The following is a 19077-nucleotide window of genomic DNA, read 5'->3' as shown; positions in this document are numbered from 1 at the left end:
TATTATACATAAAGTAATGTAAGTGTGATGAGGATGAGATGCTCCAAAATCTGATTATTTGGAAGGTTTTACTGACTAAATATGTGAAGCAAAGTGATGCAGGTTCTTGGTAGTTTTAGGTGGTGTATCATTCTGTCTTGTTTCAAGCTTTTTCCAGATTTCTCAGGTTAGAGGAGGGAGTTTACCAAAAAAAAAAAAACAAAAAACAAAACAAAAAGGCCTTTCCCATGTATTGGTGTTTCCTATTCTTGGGATATGATCATCTTGTGATGTGAGTGGGGGTGAACATAGCATTTTTAAAAAATAAGCTTTTTCTTGATTTGTCTATAAAGGTTCCTGTGAAAGTTTTGAAGCTCTCTGCCTCAGTCTGACATTTTCTTCAAAGGACTCCAGTTTAAAGAAGATAGACACTGCAGGTGCACTGTTTCGATAAAACATTTGAAAGAGAACATGGTAAAGATGAATTCAAATGAGGTGCCAGCCACCCATTTAGCCTTTCCGAGTAACAGGGGCCTGTGCTTGCTGAAGAGGCACAGATCTCACTTGATAGAAAAGGCAAAATCCCATGTTGACTTTAGGGTACAGTGGACCATATAGGAGTGCAAACTGATCACCTTCTAAGTTCCATCTTTTCTGGGCTTCAAACGGGAGGGTCTGATGCTAACTACTGTAAGTCATTGCCTAGATATTTACATAACAGGAATGTATCTTTCATTTGTAGGCCATTTTGCTTAGTTTAATTAGCGAGTTTACTCCAGAAACATTTAAACTGTTTCTGGCACCCGGTGCAGAGATTGTTACTGAGAGGTCACAATGGTCTAGACATGAATTTTGCTTCTCTTGGCTTCTTGATGTTCTGTATTTCACACAATAGACATTGATGGCAGGAACATAAGAATTCTCATGTAATTTTTACACCACTCTCTAATTTATGCTAACACTAAGTTCTTGCAGTCTGAAAATGTGTATTTTTTCCCCTCTGTGCTTTGATGGCTAACATTCTTTTTAATGACTGTCATTTCTATAACAGGAAGATGTTTTCATTTGTTTTTACTTTTCAGCGTGGTGCAATTATGCAGTTTTGCGCTTCAGTCGTGTCTCTCTGTACTTTGTGTCTCAAAAGAGAATTACAGTACATAGAACAGGACTGCAATTTGAAGCAGGTGTTGTGTTTTACTGTTATGCAAAATAACAGTAAAATATAATTGTGGGGGAAATTAAGGAAACAGCTGCAAACTTGGTATGAAAACTGCTACATTATGATTTGTAAGCAGTTCTTATAGATATCTTACATCAGAGGAGTGGGGAAAGATTTTAATTTGTTAATCCTACTGGCCTGGTTGTCTGTCAGCTAGCGCTTAGAGGACTCATACCTCCCATGAAGTCAGGAAGAAGAAAGAGAACCCTAAGTGACACTTTGTTTAAAATGCCAGAGCATGAGGGATTCATTTCTTGGCGGTGCTGTTGTGCATTAGGAATGCAGGCAAGGTGGGTGTTATTTAGCTTGCTTTGCTCATATGAAGAAGGCAATGATTTGAGTAGAATGCTGTGGAATTTCTTAGCCCAGCTAGCATATGGAGGACTACACAAGCCCCGGGTTGTAAAATAATAAAATAAATGGCCTATAGCAGGCCATCTGCCTTTTGCTTGGTATTTAAGGTGTTTCATGCCAAATTTAAATCTAATCCTATTATTCTAAATATTTTTATTTGAGATAGCAGCTAAGATTCCCAGAGCTTAATGGTGCACATGGTGAAAATATTCTAATGTGGAGCACTTAAAGTAAGAAGGCGGGTTACCTAAGGGTTATCCAGGGAGCTGCTGCCCGCTTCTTTACAATTTCACTGATCAATTGCAGCAGCAACCAAGCAGGGGTGTGCTCTGCTCAGTCTTTGCACACTTGGTATAAAAATAAGCATCCTCATTTCCGAACCCAGTGCAGCAAATAATATATTGACATTTATACAAAGAATCAAAAAGAACAGAAACATTTTTTAAAGTATGAAACCAGCTACTGAGAATTATGCAGCACCAAGCAGGAGTGAAGCGGTAGATTCAGTGACCACCCTCCTTTACCTCTCCTTCTGGGCTCCAAGAGGGGCGGTAATGAGTGCATCCAAAATGGTGGTCCAAGCCTGGATGTATTTGACTTTCCTCTGAGTAACTGGAGGGTTTAAAGAAATTATATTACATTTAGCAAGAAGGATTTGCCTTCCATAAAGTTCTTGGCCAGAGTGGAATCCATATATATATACCAAGATTTGAGTACCTATGTGTGTTGGGAACCACTGTGAAAGAAAAAATTATATGTGATGTATGTATATATTATGCGTGTATTACAGTTACAAACAGGTATCTGTTATGAGCACAGCATTTTAAATTTACATTTGGCATTGTGTTTTATGGCTGTGCTAAGCACCGGGATTTCAAATTATTCTGTGACACCAACTTTGTACAGACCAAACATTCCAATTAGCAGGGAAGGTTCGGAAGATTCGCCACTTCGAGCACAAACCATTTATAGTTAGACACCATGGCAACTGTGGATGTGCCCCTTCCGTAATTCACGTTAAGTGCCATAATGATGATTAAAGAGGAAATCTTAGTTTGAACACCATTGAAATGGTTTGCTAGCAGCCAGCCTTATCATTCGGAGTGTCATGTCCATTCTGAAGTACATGCTGGGTGGAGAATTGGGAAAGGTTTTATCCATGAGGCAACCACACAGATTAAGATTTTTCCTGAACCAATTTCATGTCTAGGTATCCCATCTGACATCGCTTAGAACATCCTCTTTTTCTTTGTTCTCATTTTTTTTCATTTGTTTTTTTCAGAAACACACAGCAGTATTGATGAGTAGACCCTTGGGTTCAGAGATTGGGCTGAAACGCACCATGCCTGCTTCCATCCTTTGCTCCGGAAAGTTGTGAATTGCTCATGCCTATAGGGAGGAAGGATGGCACATGGGATTCCTTCTCAAGGCAAGGTTACCATAACGGTGGATGAGTACAGCTCCAACCCCACCCAGGCATTCACGCACTACAACATCAACCAGAGCAGATTCCAGCCGCCACATGTACATATGTAAGTATCACTCATGAACTTAAAAAAATAGCCATCAGGAAACTAGAAATAAAATAAGAGATTCACTGATGACTTCTGCCCAGGAGAATAAAAGGTGTATGATTCCCCAAACAGATGGGTATCTATGGTTCCAAGTACAACTCAGAGGAATCCTCCACGTCGGTGTAATGCTGAACTTTTCCAGAGTATGTACTTTCAACTACAATTTGGCATGAGATCTTCAGAGCCTCTGAGGGTTGCCCTCATTTTGTGTATAACAACAGAGAGGTTAAGGTATTTGCCTAATGTCACACAGTGAATTTTGGCAGAGTCTCCTGACCCCTAATTCAGTTTGCTTTATGTTATACTGCTTGCCTCCATGATGAAATATCTTTAAAATTTCTGTAGTTTCCCCCCACAACACACACCTCACCCCCCCCACCCCTTTACATTCAGCTGGGAAACAGGCCTAATTGGGACTAATTGTCCAGCCACTGCTAAATCCATCGTCTTGCCTGTTGCTCGTAGAACGTGTGCTGCATGCTGCAGGACTCAAACAATATGGGGAACAAAGGATTAAGGGACAGTGGAACAGTTGGTTCCAGGAATTGTACTTTCCCCTCACTCCCTAATACTATTTAAGTCATGTCTCAGTTTAAACTGTTTCAGGAGCAAAGTGTGGGAGAAATCCAGAGGCAAAGACTTTGCAGCACCTGGATGCACACCAGCTTTTTTTCCGTTCCTCTGCTGCAGGATGTGCTGGGCTTTCAGCAGAAGGGGCAAAAGGTCACCATCTCCCTTGTTTATTCAAGGCCTGGTGCTCATTCTCTATTAGACTCTTCCAATGTCTAACATGAGTCTTTCACAGTAGGCCTAAACCCCTTTGCAAACCATTATATAGTCAAGAGAGAAAAGAGGTTAGGGCTCTGTTGAATGCTTTTGCCATTGCTGGCAAAATTGAACTCGGGGCACGTCCAAGTCACAAGCTCTTTTTTAAGTAATTGTTTTATTTGAGCATTTAAAAAAAAAACAGCAGGTCTCCCCCCAACCCAACACGCACACACATGCGCACACACACACTCTCAGCCCCCCCCCCACCCCCAATTTAGAAACACTAACCAAACAAAAAGATCCTTCTCTTGACTGCCTGGGTAGTATAGTAAATACTGGGATGTTACTTCGCAAGTATGCAAATAGAGATACTCAATTATCTATGACGGGAATTCTGCAAAAAAAAAAGAAGAAGAAAAAGAAAAATCCTTGCAAATGGTTAATGCTAAACTATTTCTAAGATTCTTCTACTTTCTTTAAATCAGAATATATTCATGATAATGAAGGATTCCTAACATGGTTTTAAGGAGAGGTTTTTAAGGGGAATAAGATTTTTCTTTGTTAAAATGGCTTTTCTGAACAATAACTGTGTTCATTTCAAATATTCCTTTTATTCTTCTGCTTCTGATAATTTCTTTTTCTTCAAATATGTTATAGAATGTGTGCAAGCTGGGCTTAGGATTCCTTTAGCTCTGCTTTGCTGGTGTGACGTTTTGTATTAGAGAATCACAAAGCACTTTGTGGATTCTGTTTCCTCCCAGGCAAAAGAAAGTATATTTTGCCCCAGATTCCTTGGAAAATGACTGATAGGGAATCTTAGCTTATTCTTCGCTTGTTTGTAGCCCTAAGATTCCACTGGTGAACTGTGAATGCTCAGAGATATTTTAAAAATCATGTAACTTTAGGACTGATGTGCTTAGATCTAGCCATGAAAAGTTCGAAGGATCAAATTATAGCTTTTATGAAAACAAGGCTTGAAAAATGGAGTTTGCAGTGGCAGCCTAGACAGCAGTGTAGCCCTTTTACCAGACTTCCTTCCTAGAAGTAGAGGATTCTTCCACGGTCAACTCCAGCTGGCCTTTTCACCTTCATCACCCACTAAGGGCTTCCCACCTGAACCCTTTGTTCCAGCCACGCATGTTGACTCTACCACCCGAGCACCCCGTGAGCCCTTTCCATCTCAATGCTTTTACTGTTTCTCACAGCTGAGACACTCTTACACTCTGCTGAGAGCCAGTTCAGGCCCCTCTATGTCTAGGAAACCTCTTCTATCTCACCCAATCCAAAATGACTGTGCCTACCTACCCCCCTACCAACACGATGTCCCTCGTCATTTGGTATTTACTTCAAACCAGACCTCTCTCCCACCCGCCCTCTCTCTCAACTATATCATTCATTTCTTAAAGGCAGGGATTGAGCAGGTAACAGGTGCTTAGAAATACTAATTGATTGCTTGCTTGATTGATCCATTGATTTGATTGTGAATTGAGATGAGAAATTGTGATTGAGATTTGGAAATTTTCATTGGGATCCTTCTGTCCTGTCTTACTATTTTGAGTGTTTGTATGAACGTGTGTGCATGTTATCAAGATGCTGGCCGACCTTTTCCTTGGCCTTTCTTTTCCGTGCTTGGTGCCCTGGCACGGTGACCGGCCCATGCTGGGCATTCAGCTTAGTTATATGGGATCATGTTATATTTTAAAAGATTGCCTTGAGTCTAAATAGAAACTTAAATTGGCTGGAAAATACCTATAAAATGTTTAGTCTAAAATGTCTTAAGTTTTTCTAAAATTTTTAACATGTTATGGTAGAGCTTTACTCCTCTCCACAAAGATATTGTCTTTTCCACTTGAATAGTTGCTCTTTTATTTTGCATGGGTTTCTTAAAATATTTGCTTTCCTTTGGCACTTAACAACTGAGGTCTATGAAGACCCATGACAGATCACCTGGATTGGAGTTACAATGCTGGGTCCTTAAATGATCTGTTATTTTCTTTCATGAAACCTAGTTGAGGTTTTCTTACCTTAGTTAAGGAATAGCTCACTTCCCATTTAATTCAGTTTGTCTCACCTCAGCTTTGTGACCCATCTTGGGCAATTTACCTCTTTTCTCCCGGCCTCAGTAAATGTAAACATTTGTACCAAATGATAGGTATGGATCGTTTTAGCTCTGACATACTAAGATTAAGATTGCAATTAAGACGTTTATTTGCAAGGTGTTGCTGTGGAGGGAACACAGATGCATAAGACCCGGTTCCCATCTTTAGAAGTTCATCACTGATTCAGAGCTGTTGTTTCCACTGGCTTTAAGGGTTTACTCCATGGTCTTGGTTTCGCTTCACCTGTGAGTTCTGACCAGGTTGCTACCAAGCTTTCTAAGAGTCACTAGCCCATACATCTCTGCCTGTGACGCAGGGAGGATTTTTTTTTAAAAAGAAAGCAATCCGATATGACCTTGGAAAAGAAAATTAAAGCACAGTTGGAGTTGACAGGGCAGACTTGAACCCAGAATTCATGAGCCCCTCTTATCCAGACTCTTGAACATACTGATAGATGTGATAGTTGAAAACCAACAATTAACAGGGCTTCATTTTTCTACAACCCTGTCATCTTCCCCAGCAGAATGTTATTTAGTATTTTTAATGATGAAAATTATTTAGTATTTTTAATGATAGTGGGAGGAGGTGCTCAAGGAGCCAGTGTAGGTCTGAAAACACCATCAAGATTTGGTATGTTTTAGGTTATCTGAGGCCTAATAAAATGCTGTAAGACATCTTTAGTAGGGTACCCAACCATCTCCGTTTTTGCATCGAAAGTCCCACATTCCGGGAGACCCCTCAGTTCCCTGCAAACCAGGATGGTTGGCTACCCTACTGAGGTTAATTCCTCAACTTTTTCTTTAAGGTTTGGTTGCTAGGAAGCTCAAATCAAATTTATTTTCAGTTTTAGCTATGTCCTTGTCTACGGCTTTAGTTGTCAACACCCCTGGAACCTTACTCAGCTCTTGTTCTTTTATACTTATTTTGAGGAGGCAGTGTAGTGTCATGGTGGGAGTCTCCAGTGGAATCAGATTGTTGGATTTAAAACCTGGTTGCACCACTTACTAGCTGTGTAACCAACCATGGACAAAGGTATTAACTTCTCTGGGTTTTTTTTTCCCCATCTCTAAAGTGTGGATGATAAAAGTAGTGCCTATCTCCAAAGGTTGCTGTGAAGGTTAAAAACTTGTAAAGTTTTTAGAGGAGTCCTTAGTACATACTCTGTACTCAGTAAATGTTAGCTCTTCGCATTAATGATTGTTTTATTGATTCTGCACCTTTTTATTCTAAGCTGTCTCAGTCCGTTTTGAAAATCACTGGAGTATAAATAAATGAATAAATAAGAAAATCACTAGTAAGTTTGTCCTGTCTTCCTCCAGGACTCATTACTAGCAAACTTGGCTGGGTGGGAGTTTTGGCTGTCAGGGTTGGAAGGTGCCCTGACTTCTTTTTTTAAAATTTTTTGTTTCTAAATTTTTTATTGAAGTATAGTTAACTTACAAAATTGTATTCGTTTCAGGTGTACAAAATAGTAATTCTGTATTTTTATAGGTTATACTCCATATAAAGTGATTATAAAATATTGGCTGTATTCCCAGTGTTGTACATTACATTCTTGTAGCTTATCTATTTTATACCTATTAGTTCGTACCTCTTAATCACCCTCACTTATTTTGCCCCCGCTCCACCTCTTACCAGTCTAGCAACCACCAGTCTGTTCTCTGTGTCTGTGAGTCTGTTTCCGTTTTGTTATATTTGTTCGTTTGTTTTATTTTTTAGATGCCACATGTAAGTGAAAACATATAGTATTTGTCTTTCTCTGTCTGTGCCTTGACTTCTTATTGCCTGTCAAGGAGTGTCTCACCTGCCTTCAGTTACTCCATGGGATTGACAGTCCCAAGGGGGCAAGGAATCCCAAGAGCTGAGTGTCGCCTGGTTGTTCTCTGCAGAATCACAGTGGCCTTCATTCACTTGTGCTCGTCTCAGGCCCTTGTACCCCCATCAGTCAGTGTCTTAGGCTCTCTACCTATGGCTGTGGTTACAACAGAAGCATCAAGAGTTAACCATAATTAACTAGGACTGAGTACAAAGGGCACAGCTTGAGCTGGGGAATGAGGACAGTATTCACATGGCAGCTGAGAATGTGGTCTGAAATCAGAGATCTGTATCCACATGCTGATCCCACCAGTTACTGGCTTGGCTAGGTGATGGACAGAATTATTGAACTTCAGTCTTCTCATCTATAAAATGGGTTTGACGAGTCTCTAAGACGGTAGTAAACAATATATGAGATTATGTATATGACATAGTGCCCAGAAGATAGCACTTGATAAATAGATGCTGTGTTAATATTTATGGTCTTGTGCATTAGCTGGTGAGCATGAAATAAGTGTTAACATCTTTTTGTTTGAACCGCTTGCATAAAACTTGACAAGACCAACTTGTTCTTGTTGCTTTGTTGTGTTTTACAGCATCTGTCAGTGTTTGCTTGGGTATTGCTAATCCGAAATGATCTGAAGATTTTAGGGTATCTGGGTGATCTTTCCATGCCAAATTGTTACAGGATTTTGTTTGTCTGATCTGAAGTTTCATTCTTGCATGGTAGGAAGTAAATGTTTATTTCAGGTCTGAATTAGGTATCCTTAGATGCAGGAAGAAAGTTACAGAAGAGTGTTATAGAATGATGCCATTTGGTTAAAAAAAATCTCAAAATGTGTAGAAAGATAAATACCAACATTACTGGTGATCATGTGGGGAATAAATTTGCAAACAAATCTGGGAGAGGGAGTGATGGGTAAAGATCTTACGCTTTTTATTTTATATACTTTTGGATAATTTAAATTATTTTTATAAGAACTATGTAATACTTTTATGATAATAAAAACTTTTTTTAAAGAATGATAAAAATGTGATTTGTCTACAATCCCTTCTGCTTTGTTAGCAAGGTTTGCATTAAAGGCTCACTCTAATGTAAATCTACTTTCTTTGAGCACTGCTTCCTTGGGAGGTACCTTCTTCTGTTTTATGTTATAATCAAGGTATAGACCAAAGGCTGTTCATTGGTTCAGTATAATTCAGCTTGGTCATGTGTGGAAAGATGTGAGGCCAAGGATGCGGGCTACTTCTTAGTCCTATAACTGGAGGGAAATTTCTTTAAGAAGTACCTTCAAATTCATTTTTGAAAGCCAGCAGAGTACATAGTATCAGTAAACAGATAGCTTGCTATAGTGGATGACTTGACAGTGTTGCAGGGAACCTGGATTCTGGTCCCGTCTTGGTCACTAATTAGGTTTGTGATTCCGAGCAAGTTGAGCCTCTTTGAATTTCAAGTTCCTCACCAGCCATTGGGCTCCATGCCCTTTAGCTTCATTCCTTCCTACTCTGGCAGTCTAGGGTTTCTCCTTTTCTTCTCTTTTCTTTAGTCTGTTTGAAATTAAGAACACAAATCCCTCATCGTTAGTGATATTCTGTAGGGAAAGATTATAACAGTGAGATATCATGGGGATGCTTTGGAGGGGGAAGACCAATGACCTCTTCCTCACCCAGAGGAAGAGTATCAATGAATGGGTGAATGTCTGGGGCTCTGTAACATTGCACATTACTAACAAGGTAGAAATTCATCCTTTGTCGTAGAGCTGGGCTGCATTCACTGTGCAAAAAAAATTCTAAACGTTTTTCTCTTGGTAAGCTGCTTTCTCTTTCTCATTACAGATTTATCGCTGGCCTGAACATTAGCATGGCCATAATTTCTGTTAATGTTTTCAATCTGAAATTCGTCTTGGAGATGGCTGAATGGCCCTTTTGGTTTGTGCTCATATATAAACACGGGGTATTTTTCTTTTTAAAAATAAGCTCTTTTTCCTATATGCTCCCTGAGGGCACTGTCTCGTGGTCCGTGGCAGTTAGACTTCATTTTAGAACTGACTTATTTCCTATTCCGTCGATTTCTTTGTTTGAATTCTGGCTTCGAAAAGGCAACCTAAAATTAGATATATTTTTCTGTCCATATGGATTTGTTCTTAGAAACTTAGCTGTATGTTGCATAACTGGGTAGTTTTGTTTGTTTGTTTGTTTTTGGTTACTTGACTCTCTGGGAGGGTAAAGAATTTTGACAAATAAAGTAGATTCTTTCTACTGTGGTATGCCTGGATTTCAAATCCTGAGACAGTTATCTACATTTGCAGAGAGAAACATTCATACGGAAAGTGTGGCCAGTTCCTATCCTGAAACTAGGAACTCGCTGCTCACCTCTCCTTAGGTGTTAAATTTATCTCCTGCTCTAAGTACAGTTTTTTAAAAAATTTCTTTTAGGGAGACATTTTGATAAAAAGAGACAAAATGACAAGACTAGCTAAACAGGAAGTATTATAATAGGGAGTCTGTCTTTGAAACATGCTTAATTTTAAATCTGAGATTTAGAGCCAATGAAGATGTAGATTTTAAGACATAAAAACAAAGCTAATGCCACTAAATCTGCCACATTTTGTGAACAAACTCTAGGTAGTTCTGAACTATTTCCAAAAAGGAGAAAAAGCTCACCGAGTCTGGGAAGATCTATCCACCATCAGCTTGTTTTTCTTCTTTTTCAGTATTTCCTTAGCTCTCTCCTTCCCATGTCTCTTCCCCTTTTAGACTTTCCTAGCATCCAGGAAATTGGATGTTTCAGTAGCTATCCTGGCATGATTAGGCTATTATTTCAATATTAGTACAGACAAAACTACCACACTTTTCCAGACCGCCGTGTTAGTCTGCCTCTTTTTTTTTAATGTAAAGAGTACACTTAGAGGCTTTGTCTGTGTAGAAACACTAACTCTGCAAAGAGGAAACTCTGTTGAATTTATTGGCCTTTGCAGTATTTGGGTCTGCATAGTTTTCTTCTGTTTTGCTTTGAAGATTTTTTTCCTTCAGTTTCTGTCCCTTTAGAAGGGTAAAATATATGCAAATAAGAAAATGCGTTGTTGCAGGCTTTTCATTTTTTTTTCCTTTACCACAAATCAAGAATATAAGCCCCTCTAGTTGGTTTAAATTTTTGTATGGCTTTATATTACATAGCAAGGCTCTTGACACTAGTCGAGAAAAAAAAAAAAAAAACAGGAAAAGAAACACTAGTACCATTTAATAAAGCAAACAAGTAAATTTTCAGTACTTGATATTATTGCGCCTTAAAATTCCAGATGAGAATTAAACCCTTCTTGAGGTTCATTTGTCGGTAGTGGCTTCGTTAAAAGATTACAGGGCACTACACCATAACATGAACTCTACTCAAATCCATTTATTTCTTTGGTAGACAGTCTCTGAAACCTTCCAGCTCAAAGGTTTGACAACTCTTGGATTGGAAAAATATCTTTTCCCACCTTTTGGTGGGCTATTTCGGCATTGCTGCTGATTGGCTAAGAAAAGTGGCTTACTTGTAGTATTTAGTTTTAGGTATTTGGGCCACAGACCAAGTTTCAAACCGTTTACGTATTGTACGCTTCGTTTGAAATGTGTTTTGCACAGAGACTTGAAACTGAAATCAAGAAAAAAGTGAAATCTCCCACCAGCTAAGCAACCTCAGCATGTTTCTCTAATTTCCTGAGTTAGCCTTTTGCTATGACATAGACATTCTACCAGCTCTATTTTGGTCCTGAGTTTTGGAAAATTTTTCCCCCTTTTGTTTCATTTTGCTTTGCCTTAAGACTTCAGAGATAACTACAGAAGCCTGTCAGACTGCATTAGGCATTTTTTTAAAAAAATCACAAGTCTCACACCATTGCTCTTGGTTTTGCCTTATATTTAATATATTCCATTTTTTTTAAAAGTACCAACTTTTACATGTTTGTCCTGCTTGGGTGGGCAGCAGATATAATGTGGAGGTACATGTTTTATGGAGAAGAGGGAAGATAGTGGTATATGTGAAGGAGAGAGAAAAGACGAGAGGGAGGGCCTAGCAGATATATCCTGTTAGTTCATAACTCTTTCTTGCAGTTATGATGTCCCTGGCCTTGGGCTTGACTTTAACACTAGGAACGTGTCAGCATCCCTAAACATCCGTCAGCAGGAAGATAAGACAGATTTCACCTTGGCTTTGTGGGGTATGCATGCCAACTCTACATGCCAATGGATCCAGCATTTGAAAGGATCAGAATAGCAATTTTTGATACATTGACCTGTTTTGATCCCTGAGAAGGAACACTTTGGTAGGCCTTTTTAGGCAACTCAGAAGTTGAGGTTTGCATTTCAATATATAAAAAAAAGTCCATTTGAGAAATAGTGAACTATGAATTGGCTTTTGAGAAATGTAAAAGTATCTGAAACTTCAATTGCCCGAGGTCTGCCATCTGTTAGTATCTAGGAGACTTACCATGCGTTGTGCTCAGATTCTGACTTTTACAGGTTAACTTGTTTTCACTTTGTTCCTGACCTTCACATTTTGGGCACAGCTGGATGCATTGAAACCTATTTTGACTCCACCAACTTAGAGAAAAGAAGAATGAGGAGGAGGGAGTCTTTGGGAAGAATAGACAGACTAGGAAGGAGGTATTAACTCCTAAAGGATATTAATTCCGAATTCTTCCATAATGCAGTTCAAAGAAGGATCTGTTTTCCCCATGTGAAATATAAAGGCATAGGTAGGTGTCCTTTTCCTTACAGAAGAGTGAGTCCACTACCACCCCCTTGCCCACTGACACTCTTGAGAATTCAGAAGGGAAATAATAACCCCGCGGGAGGTGGTTGGCCCCATGTCGTGCCCCTCGGTGGCGGATGGCCGGCCTGTTTTGCATCTCTCCATCTCGACCCCTCCACCACGTTAACGGCAGCCGGCACGCTCCACTGTTTATCTTGGAATTGGACACCATCATCTTGGCAACCAAACTGGGACCTTTCCTGCTCAGATTGTTTGTCATTTGTTGTTAATTATCTGTTACCATAAATTCTGCACTTTGAGAAAAAAGGGAATGTTTTGAAATATTTCCTCCAACATGTAAGTGGAGCTTCATTTTCTGTGGACAGAAGAGGGGAAAAAACGATCAGCCCTTTTGGGAATGGGTTTCAGGGAAATCAAATGCTCTGGTTTTTCAGACCGGATGGGTTAGATCCTGCTAATGCAGCCAGGATTCGCAGCAGAAGAACCTTTGCAATTCAGGAATGATCTATATTTGTGAGAGGTACCCCCTTCTGAGGGAAAACAAAATTTACCTTTACATAAGGAGTTGTGCTTTTATCGCAGTCTCTTTGTGCCATAATTGTGTGTGTGTGTGTATGCTCGAGAGCCTGTTCCCTGCAGTTTCTCGCTTTCAAAGGTTATTAAGACAAAGCAGTCCAAAGTGAAAGGTAGCTTCTGCTTACCTGCCTTTATGAGGCATTTATTTTGTCAAGTATAGAATTAAAATGAGCTTTCTGGCCATTAGTGGATTTTAGTCATGCCCCCGCCCTCTGCAGGGAAGGTTGCGTCACCTTATAAACAAACAGCACTGTTTTGTGAGGTGCTGTATCATGAGCTAGGGAGCCACCACTGGACTTACTGTCTTAACAAAGGGGTCAACAGAAGAACAGGAGACAGGAAGAATGCGTGCATGCATTTTGGAGGGAAGAGTTGGGGAGTCAAGTGGTTATTGCTAAGCAGAAATCGAGGCACATTTAAAGACATAAAAACTGAAATCGTTTGAAAAGTTCCAAAAGAAAGTATATCCAGAATCCAGGCTGTCTCTCCACCCCGGGACCCCTTACATGTGTTCGCTTATAGTCTCTGTTGCTAATATCTCATCTTTACCATGGGGATCATAACGATATATGCTTCCATAAGTAATGGTGAAGGTTATATTAGATGATGCTTAGTATTGAGTAAAGCACTTAGCGCAGTATCCCAACGCTCAATGCATGGAAGCTACTGTTACTAATATTGTTTACCCACAACATCAATGCTTGAACTTCAGCAGAGTTTTAATGGCGGCACATAGACCATCATCACCATAACTTTTTTTGGTTGCCATTAAGTGTGGTGTGTCTGTTTTCTTCTCGTTGAGGAGCTTTTGTTTTTGTTTTCCTCTCACTGTTAAAGTTTTTAGGGTTGTGCTGCCTCCCAAGGCATCCCCACACTGGGAGGGAGGGATTGAGTCTCTGTTAACCTGCTGATAGTCAGGGGCACAGACTTAATAGACACCCATCGCAGCTCCTGCCTGCTGCTTGGGACAGTGTAGCTCTCAGAGATGTGCCTTTTCCTGGAGTTGAGGAACTTGCCTGGGTCTGCTGCCTTTGGTTTCTGCAGAGCCAGAAAATGTTCTTCCCAGGCTTAGAAGGAAGGAATCCTGACCTGAATGGTGTTGCCCCTGAAATAAAACATCCTTTCTACGTATTCCACTTCCGTTATCCTTTTCTCTCCTCTCTCGGTGTTTTTCAAAGGGAGTACGGTAGGTGTGTGTGCATTATTTTAGAGCACAGATTACAATCAGATCTTAGGATTAAGAAATGAGTGTTAACCTAGTGTCTCAGATTCAGGAACAGTTTGCGTATGAGAACGAGAGACTGGATGGAGGAGAATGGAGGTTGAAAAAACGCACCCTCGCACTGCTCTGGGGGAGGCTGGGGAAAGGATTTAACACTTTGGATTCGTTAGAGGCCATTAAAACTCTGATGGGATTGGATTACCTGACTGCACATCTGAAACATGAAACTCTTGCCCAAACCGTGCAATCGAGCTAAGCTCAAAATTCAAGGCCTTCCCCTAAGACTGGCCTCTGGGTAAGCCTCACTGTGGATGGCAAAATGATTTCCTTTGAGAGGAGCAAGACTGCAGTGAGGTTTTTATGGCCAATTGAGCCTGTATATTGGTGCCAGCCAGACAGTTGGCAGCACTTAGTGCCAAGTTCGGTGATCTGTCCACCGGTTTTTCCCAAGGTCTTCAATTCCGTCTGGATTCAGGGCTGACATTGAAGAGAAGTACATTGTAAATCCAACTTCCTAGGCATGCCTCCTGAATTTTTTATTTTTCCAAGTGGAGAGGTACTGAGAGGTGCCGGGAGAGCAACAGGCTGCTCCCCTGCCGTCAACTTTGAGGCTTGGAATGATGTCCTCCTCCCTAAATACACTTTCTTTCCTCTCTCCACCTTCGTCACTGCTTCTGGGGAGCCCCTACCCCTTTCTCTGGATTACGTGAACCCTTTGTGTGTATGGACCCAGAGCACCTAAAAGTAATGCTTTCCCTTGGTCGCACTTTTTATAAATGTGTTTTCTGAATGTTTGTGAAATGTCTGTCTTCCACTAGGCTTTAAGCTCTCCAGAAGTAGCATCTTTTTTTTTTTTTTTTTTGCGGTACGCGGGCCTCTTACTGTTGTGGCCTCTCCCGTTGCGGAGCACAGGCTCCGGACGCGCAGGCTCAGTGGCCATGGCTCACGGGCCCAGCCGCCCCGCGTCATGTGGGATCTTCCCGGACCGGGGCACGAACCCGCGTCCCCTGCATCAGCAGGCGGACTCTCAACCACTGCACCACCAGGGAAGCCCGGCAGCAACTCTTTATTTTTTGTTGCCCATTTGTATCCACAGCACGTATCATAGTGCTATCACATTCTAGATACTCTCCAAATACTTGTTGAATGAATGAATGATAGTTGAGTTTTCAGGGATTCCATGTTCTCTTACTATGTGCTTTCCCAAGAAGTGTGTGCTCCCTTGGAATCATTCATTCATTTTGAGGGCATGTATGTAGACTTGATGGTATACTTGGCTTTAAAAAGGGTAACTTATGAGTCTCCCGTGTTTTTTTCAGGATGGAGCTGGATGAAGCTCAGAGTGAGTATTTCTGATACTCCTACACTAATGCTATAATCTATCCTGCCTTCGGTTGACTCTTACTTTGACAGTAGTAGACTCTCATTTCTAACACAGGAAGAATGTCAAAGTTTCACTTTCATCTTGACCCTAAAGATTTGGGTTTCCTATCTTGTTCTCTACCTTAAAAACTGAGGTATTAGAAAGTATGTTGTCTTAACTCCTTGTAAAGTGCTTACTTATTTATCCTATTTGGCATCAACTATTATTGGCTAGAAGCGTGAAATTAATTAGGATATATTTCAGCCCGATTACCAGGAGCCTGTCAGCTGTCCCTAATATGTGGAGTTTACCTGAAATGAAGACCATGAAAACGGGTCATCTCTTATCACGGGAATCACACATTTTGCATAAAGCGAACCAATTTTATTCTGTATCTTTATGTTTTTAACAACTTTACTTTTTTTTTTGTAGTAAACTCTTCTAGTTCTTATCATACGACTATGATTGTGATTTGGGTTTACTACAGATAACACCACTATAACAACATTGGTGTTATACGGTGATTGAAAGCCTTCTGAAACTTTTGTTTTAAAGGTGAAACAAATGAAATTTAAAGGAAGTATGCAATGGATTTCTAATTACTGGTGACTAAGCTATAAACTTCTTGAAAAGTAAATGACAAAAAAATGCTGCTGAAGAGTGCCAAGCTTAAGGAAGAATTTTACAAGGGGCAGAACATAAAAGAGGGGAGAGAATAAGAGAGATTTGCATGGCAAGCACTTTGGGGCAGGAAGTTGTTAATTTAAGTGATGGGCTTTAGGTTTTCTCCCTGACTGTCCCCTTACTGTGTCTACTAAGAAAGGTGTTGTATAATTAGGCTTTCTGGAGATCCCCTTTGGCTGAGGACCTAATTGAGTTTCAGGACTAGAGGGCTGAGCTGGATGGAGTTGGGGGAGCTTTTGGCCCTGCTGGTCGAAACCCATGGATGGACCTGCCTCTTTGATAAGTACCTGTAGTGACTGGCAGTGACATTGTTTGGGGAAAGTATGGTTTAGTAATTGAATAGTCAGTGCTCCTTAGTATATGAAAATCTCTCTCTAACATAGGGAAGACACCAAAATCCACATGTGCAATTTAAATGAGCTTGTATTCTGCATTATAAATATGCACCGGATGCCAAGTAGAAAACCGGAACACTCTCTCAGGATGCTGTTAGGGCCAAGCGGAATCTCATTAGGGACTGCTTCAAAGATCAGTTCCTCGTGTCCATAAAAACAAGTGTAAATTATCTGGTGCGCGCCTGCTGTTAGCAGTTGCGGTGTTGCATTATGCATGATGCCAGACTGCACAGAGGAGCCACAAACCGCTTGGAGCTCCAAAATAGATGTGGGGATTCCTCCACCCATACATAGATATTTTTTTGGTGCTGAGTCCTACATTTTGGAAATTTATTGGTGTGTTTCAGTTAATGGAGGGTGCTACATATAACCTGCTCGTACATTTTTGATGAATTGGAGTCAGTTTGGAGAGGCGCGATAAGGCTCTGAATGGTTTATATGAACGACCAATCTACTCAGATTTATGTATTTTGTTCACATCTGGAGGCAGATTATGGGCATAGCACAGTGCCTGGTACAATAAATAGTTATTGAGGAAGAAGTGAATAAATGGATGTCTTCTTGGGTCTAGCAGTCAGAATAATGTGGAAATGCAAACCACCCAGTCCTTGTCTAGTAGGGATGTTTTGCTTACTTAGGGAGACAATCAAATGTGTCTGAATTAAATACATTTGATAAAATAACCGTGTGTGCATTGTTAGTATTAGAAGGATCAAGGTGTGTTTTTGCATACCTGTGTGCTGTGCTCACTGGGAGGGAAACATTTAAAGACTTTTACGTATGGACAGTTGGCAACCCAGAGAGCTTAAATGACCAGAGCAAGGTCACACAGGACACCTGACTTACAGTACATTGTGTGTGTCTTTATGACCCTTAGTGAGCAGAAGGTGCTTAAGCAACTTACAGTTTGGGGAAGACAATAAATCCTAACCGGGGCCCACTGAAAAAAAATGCATAACGTGAAAGTTGTGAGTTAAGTTTTATTTGGGGCAACTGAGGACTATAGCCTGGGAGACAGCTTCTCAGATAGCTCTGAGGAACTGCTCCAAAGAGGTAGCGGGGAAGGTCGGTATATTATATAAATATATGATTTTAGTGAAGCACCAGTTCTGGCAGAGGCTGGCTGCTAGTCACGAGGAGCATATGTCTCCGTTAATGATTTTAGTACTTTTCTACATATGAGGAGATGCAAGAATTTGCGCTCATAAAAATCTTCTCCTGAAAATATCTAACTATCTGAAGTCTGTTCTGTCAGTTTTCCCCAGATCACAGAGGTGCCTCATTCCTGGTCTCCATCCCGAACTCCTTTCAGGGAGTGTTGAAGGTCAGTGGCTGTGGTGGATAGTGACTTAATCCTTGTAGAGGCAGATGGCAAGTGCTAGTTTTTAGCTGGCAGTGAGTAGGAGAAGCGGGGGAGAATTTCTTTAAGAACACATCTGAAATAAGCCTTTTACGAGTAATCTGACTTCATTCTATTAAATTGCTTTCCAATTTTATTTCCTAATTTTCCACTGTAGACATAGCCCAGGTTAGTCAAAGCGTCTTCATGTCTAATTCTTTTCCCACACATGAAAGAAGGAAAGCTCCCTGTAGGAGGCACCCCGTTATGGAAAATGAAACAGGAGCAGCTATTTTCTGCCATGGAGGATCACACTTTGCTTTCATTTCATAATATCTCCTCCTTTTCTTACCACCCATGTGTCCCTTGGTTCCTCTAAAACCTGGCAGCGTTTTTCTGTACCTCAGAGTCCAGAAACCACTGACATTTCCTACTCGGAGACGACGCATACTGGACAGCACTTGCATCTTTGCTGGGATGTGGGAACTGAGAAGTGTGGAGCCATGTGCCGTGGACTTGGACAGTGGCACACATTCCAGACAAGTGAAATGGTTTCTGGCCCACTGCTTGTGCTGTGTGGGAATGAGCAAACCTATATGCTTCTAGGTCTTTTGGAGACATGAAGATAGAAGGTTAGATGCTTCAACACAGTACCTTTTACACAGTTCAATTTGAGTACAGTTTTGAGACCTGACCGTGGTTGAATATCAAGGGTTACTTCAAAGTCACCTGCATTTTTGAGAATTTCTCAAAGGTTGCTATTTGGAAATAATCTCTCTGACCAAAAAAAAAGTGGTGTTACTGCATAGAAAATTGCTTCCGCGAGCCGTAATCGGTGTTGGCATCACTTGGGAGACCATCGAAGTGTGTCTTCTTCACTAAGATTCAGAAACCCCGTAGCCACGAGTCACTCTGCAAGTAGCATTTCCAGCCACGT

General features: G+C 40.7%; 1 protein-coding gene across 1 annotated transcript in view; it reads left to right on the top strand.

The window, feature by feature from the left end:
• Positions 1-2694: 2694 nt before the first annotated feature.
• Positions 2695-19077, top strand: part of MPPED2 (metallophosphoesterase domain containing 2) — a gene marked incomplete at its 3' end in the record, with an annotated part of 166949 nt that continues 150566 nt past the window's right edge. The window contains exon 1 of the mRNA XM_082844359.1: positions 2695-3084. Coding sequence (XP_082700485.1) covers positions 2957-3084 — 128 coding nt within the window. The 5' untranslated portion in view covers positions 2695-2956. The remainder of the gene's footprint in view (positions 3085-19077) is intronic.

The sequence above is a fragment of the Leucopleurus acutus genome (assembly GCF_964270905.1).
Source record: "Leucopleurus acutus genome assembly, chromosome: 8".
NCBI classification, from domain to species: domain Eukaryota; kingdom Metazoa; phylum Chordata; class Mammalia; order Artiodactyla; family Delphinidae; genus Leucopleurus; species Leucopleurus acutus.
This window is presented reverse-complemented; position numbering and strand designations above follow the sequence as displayed.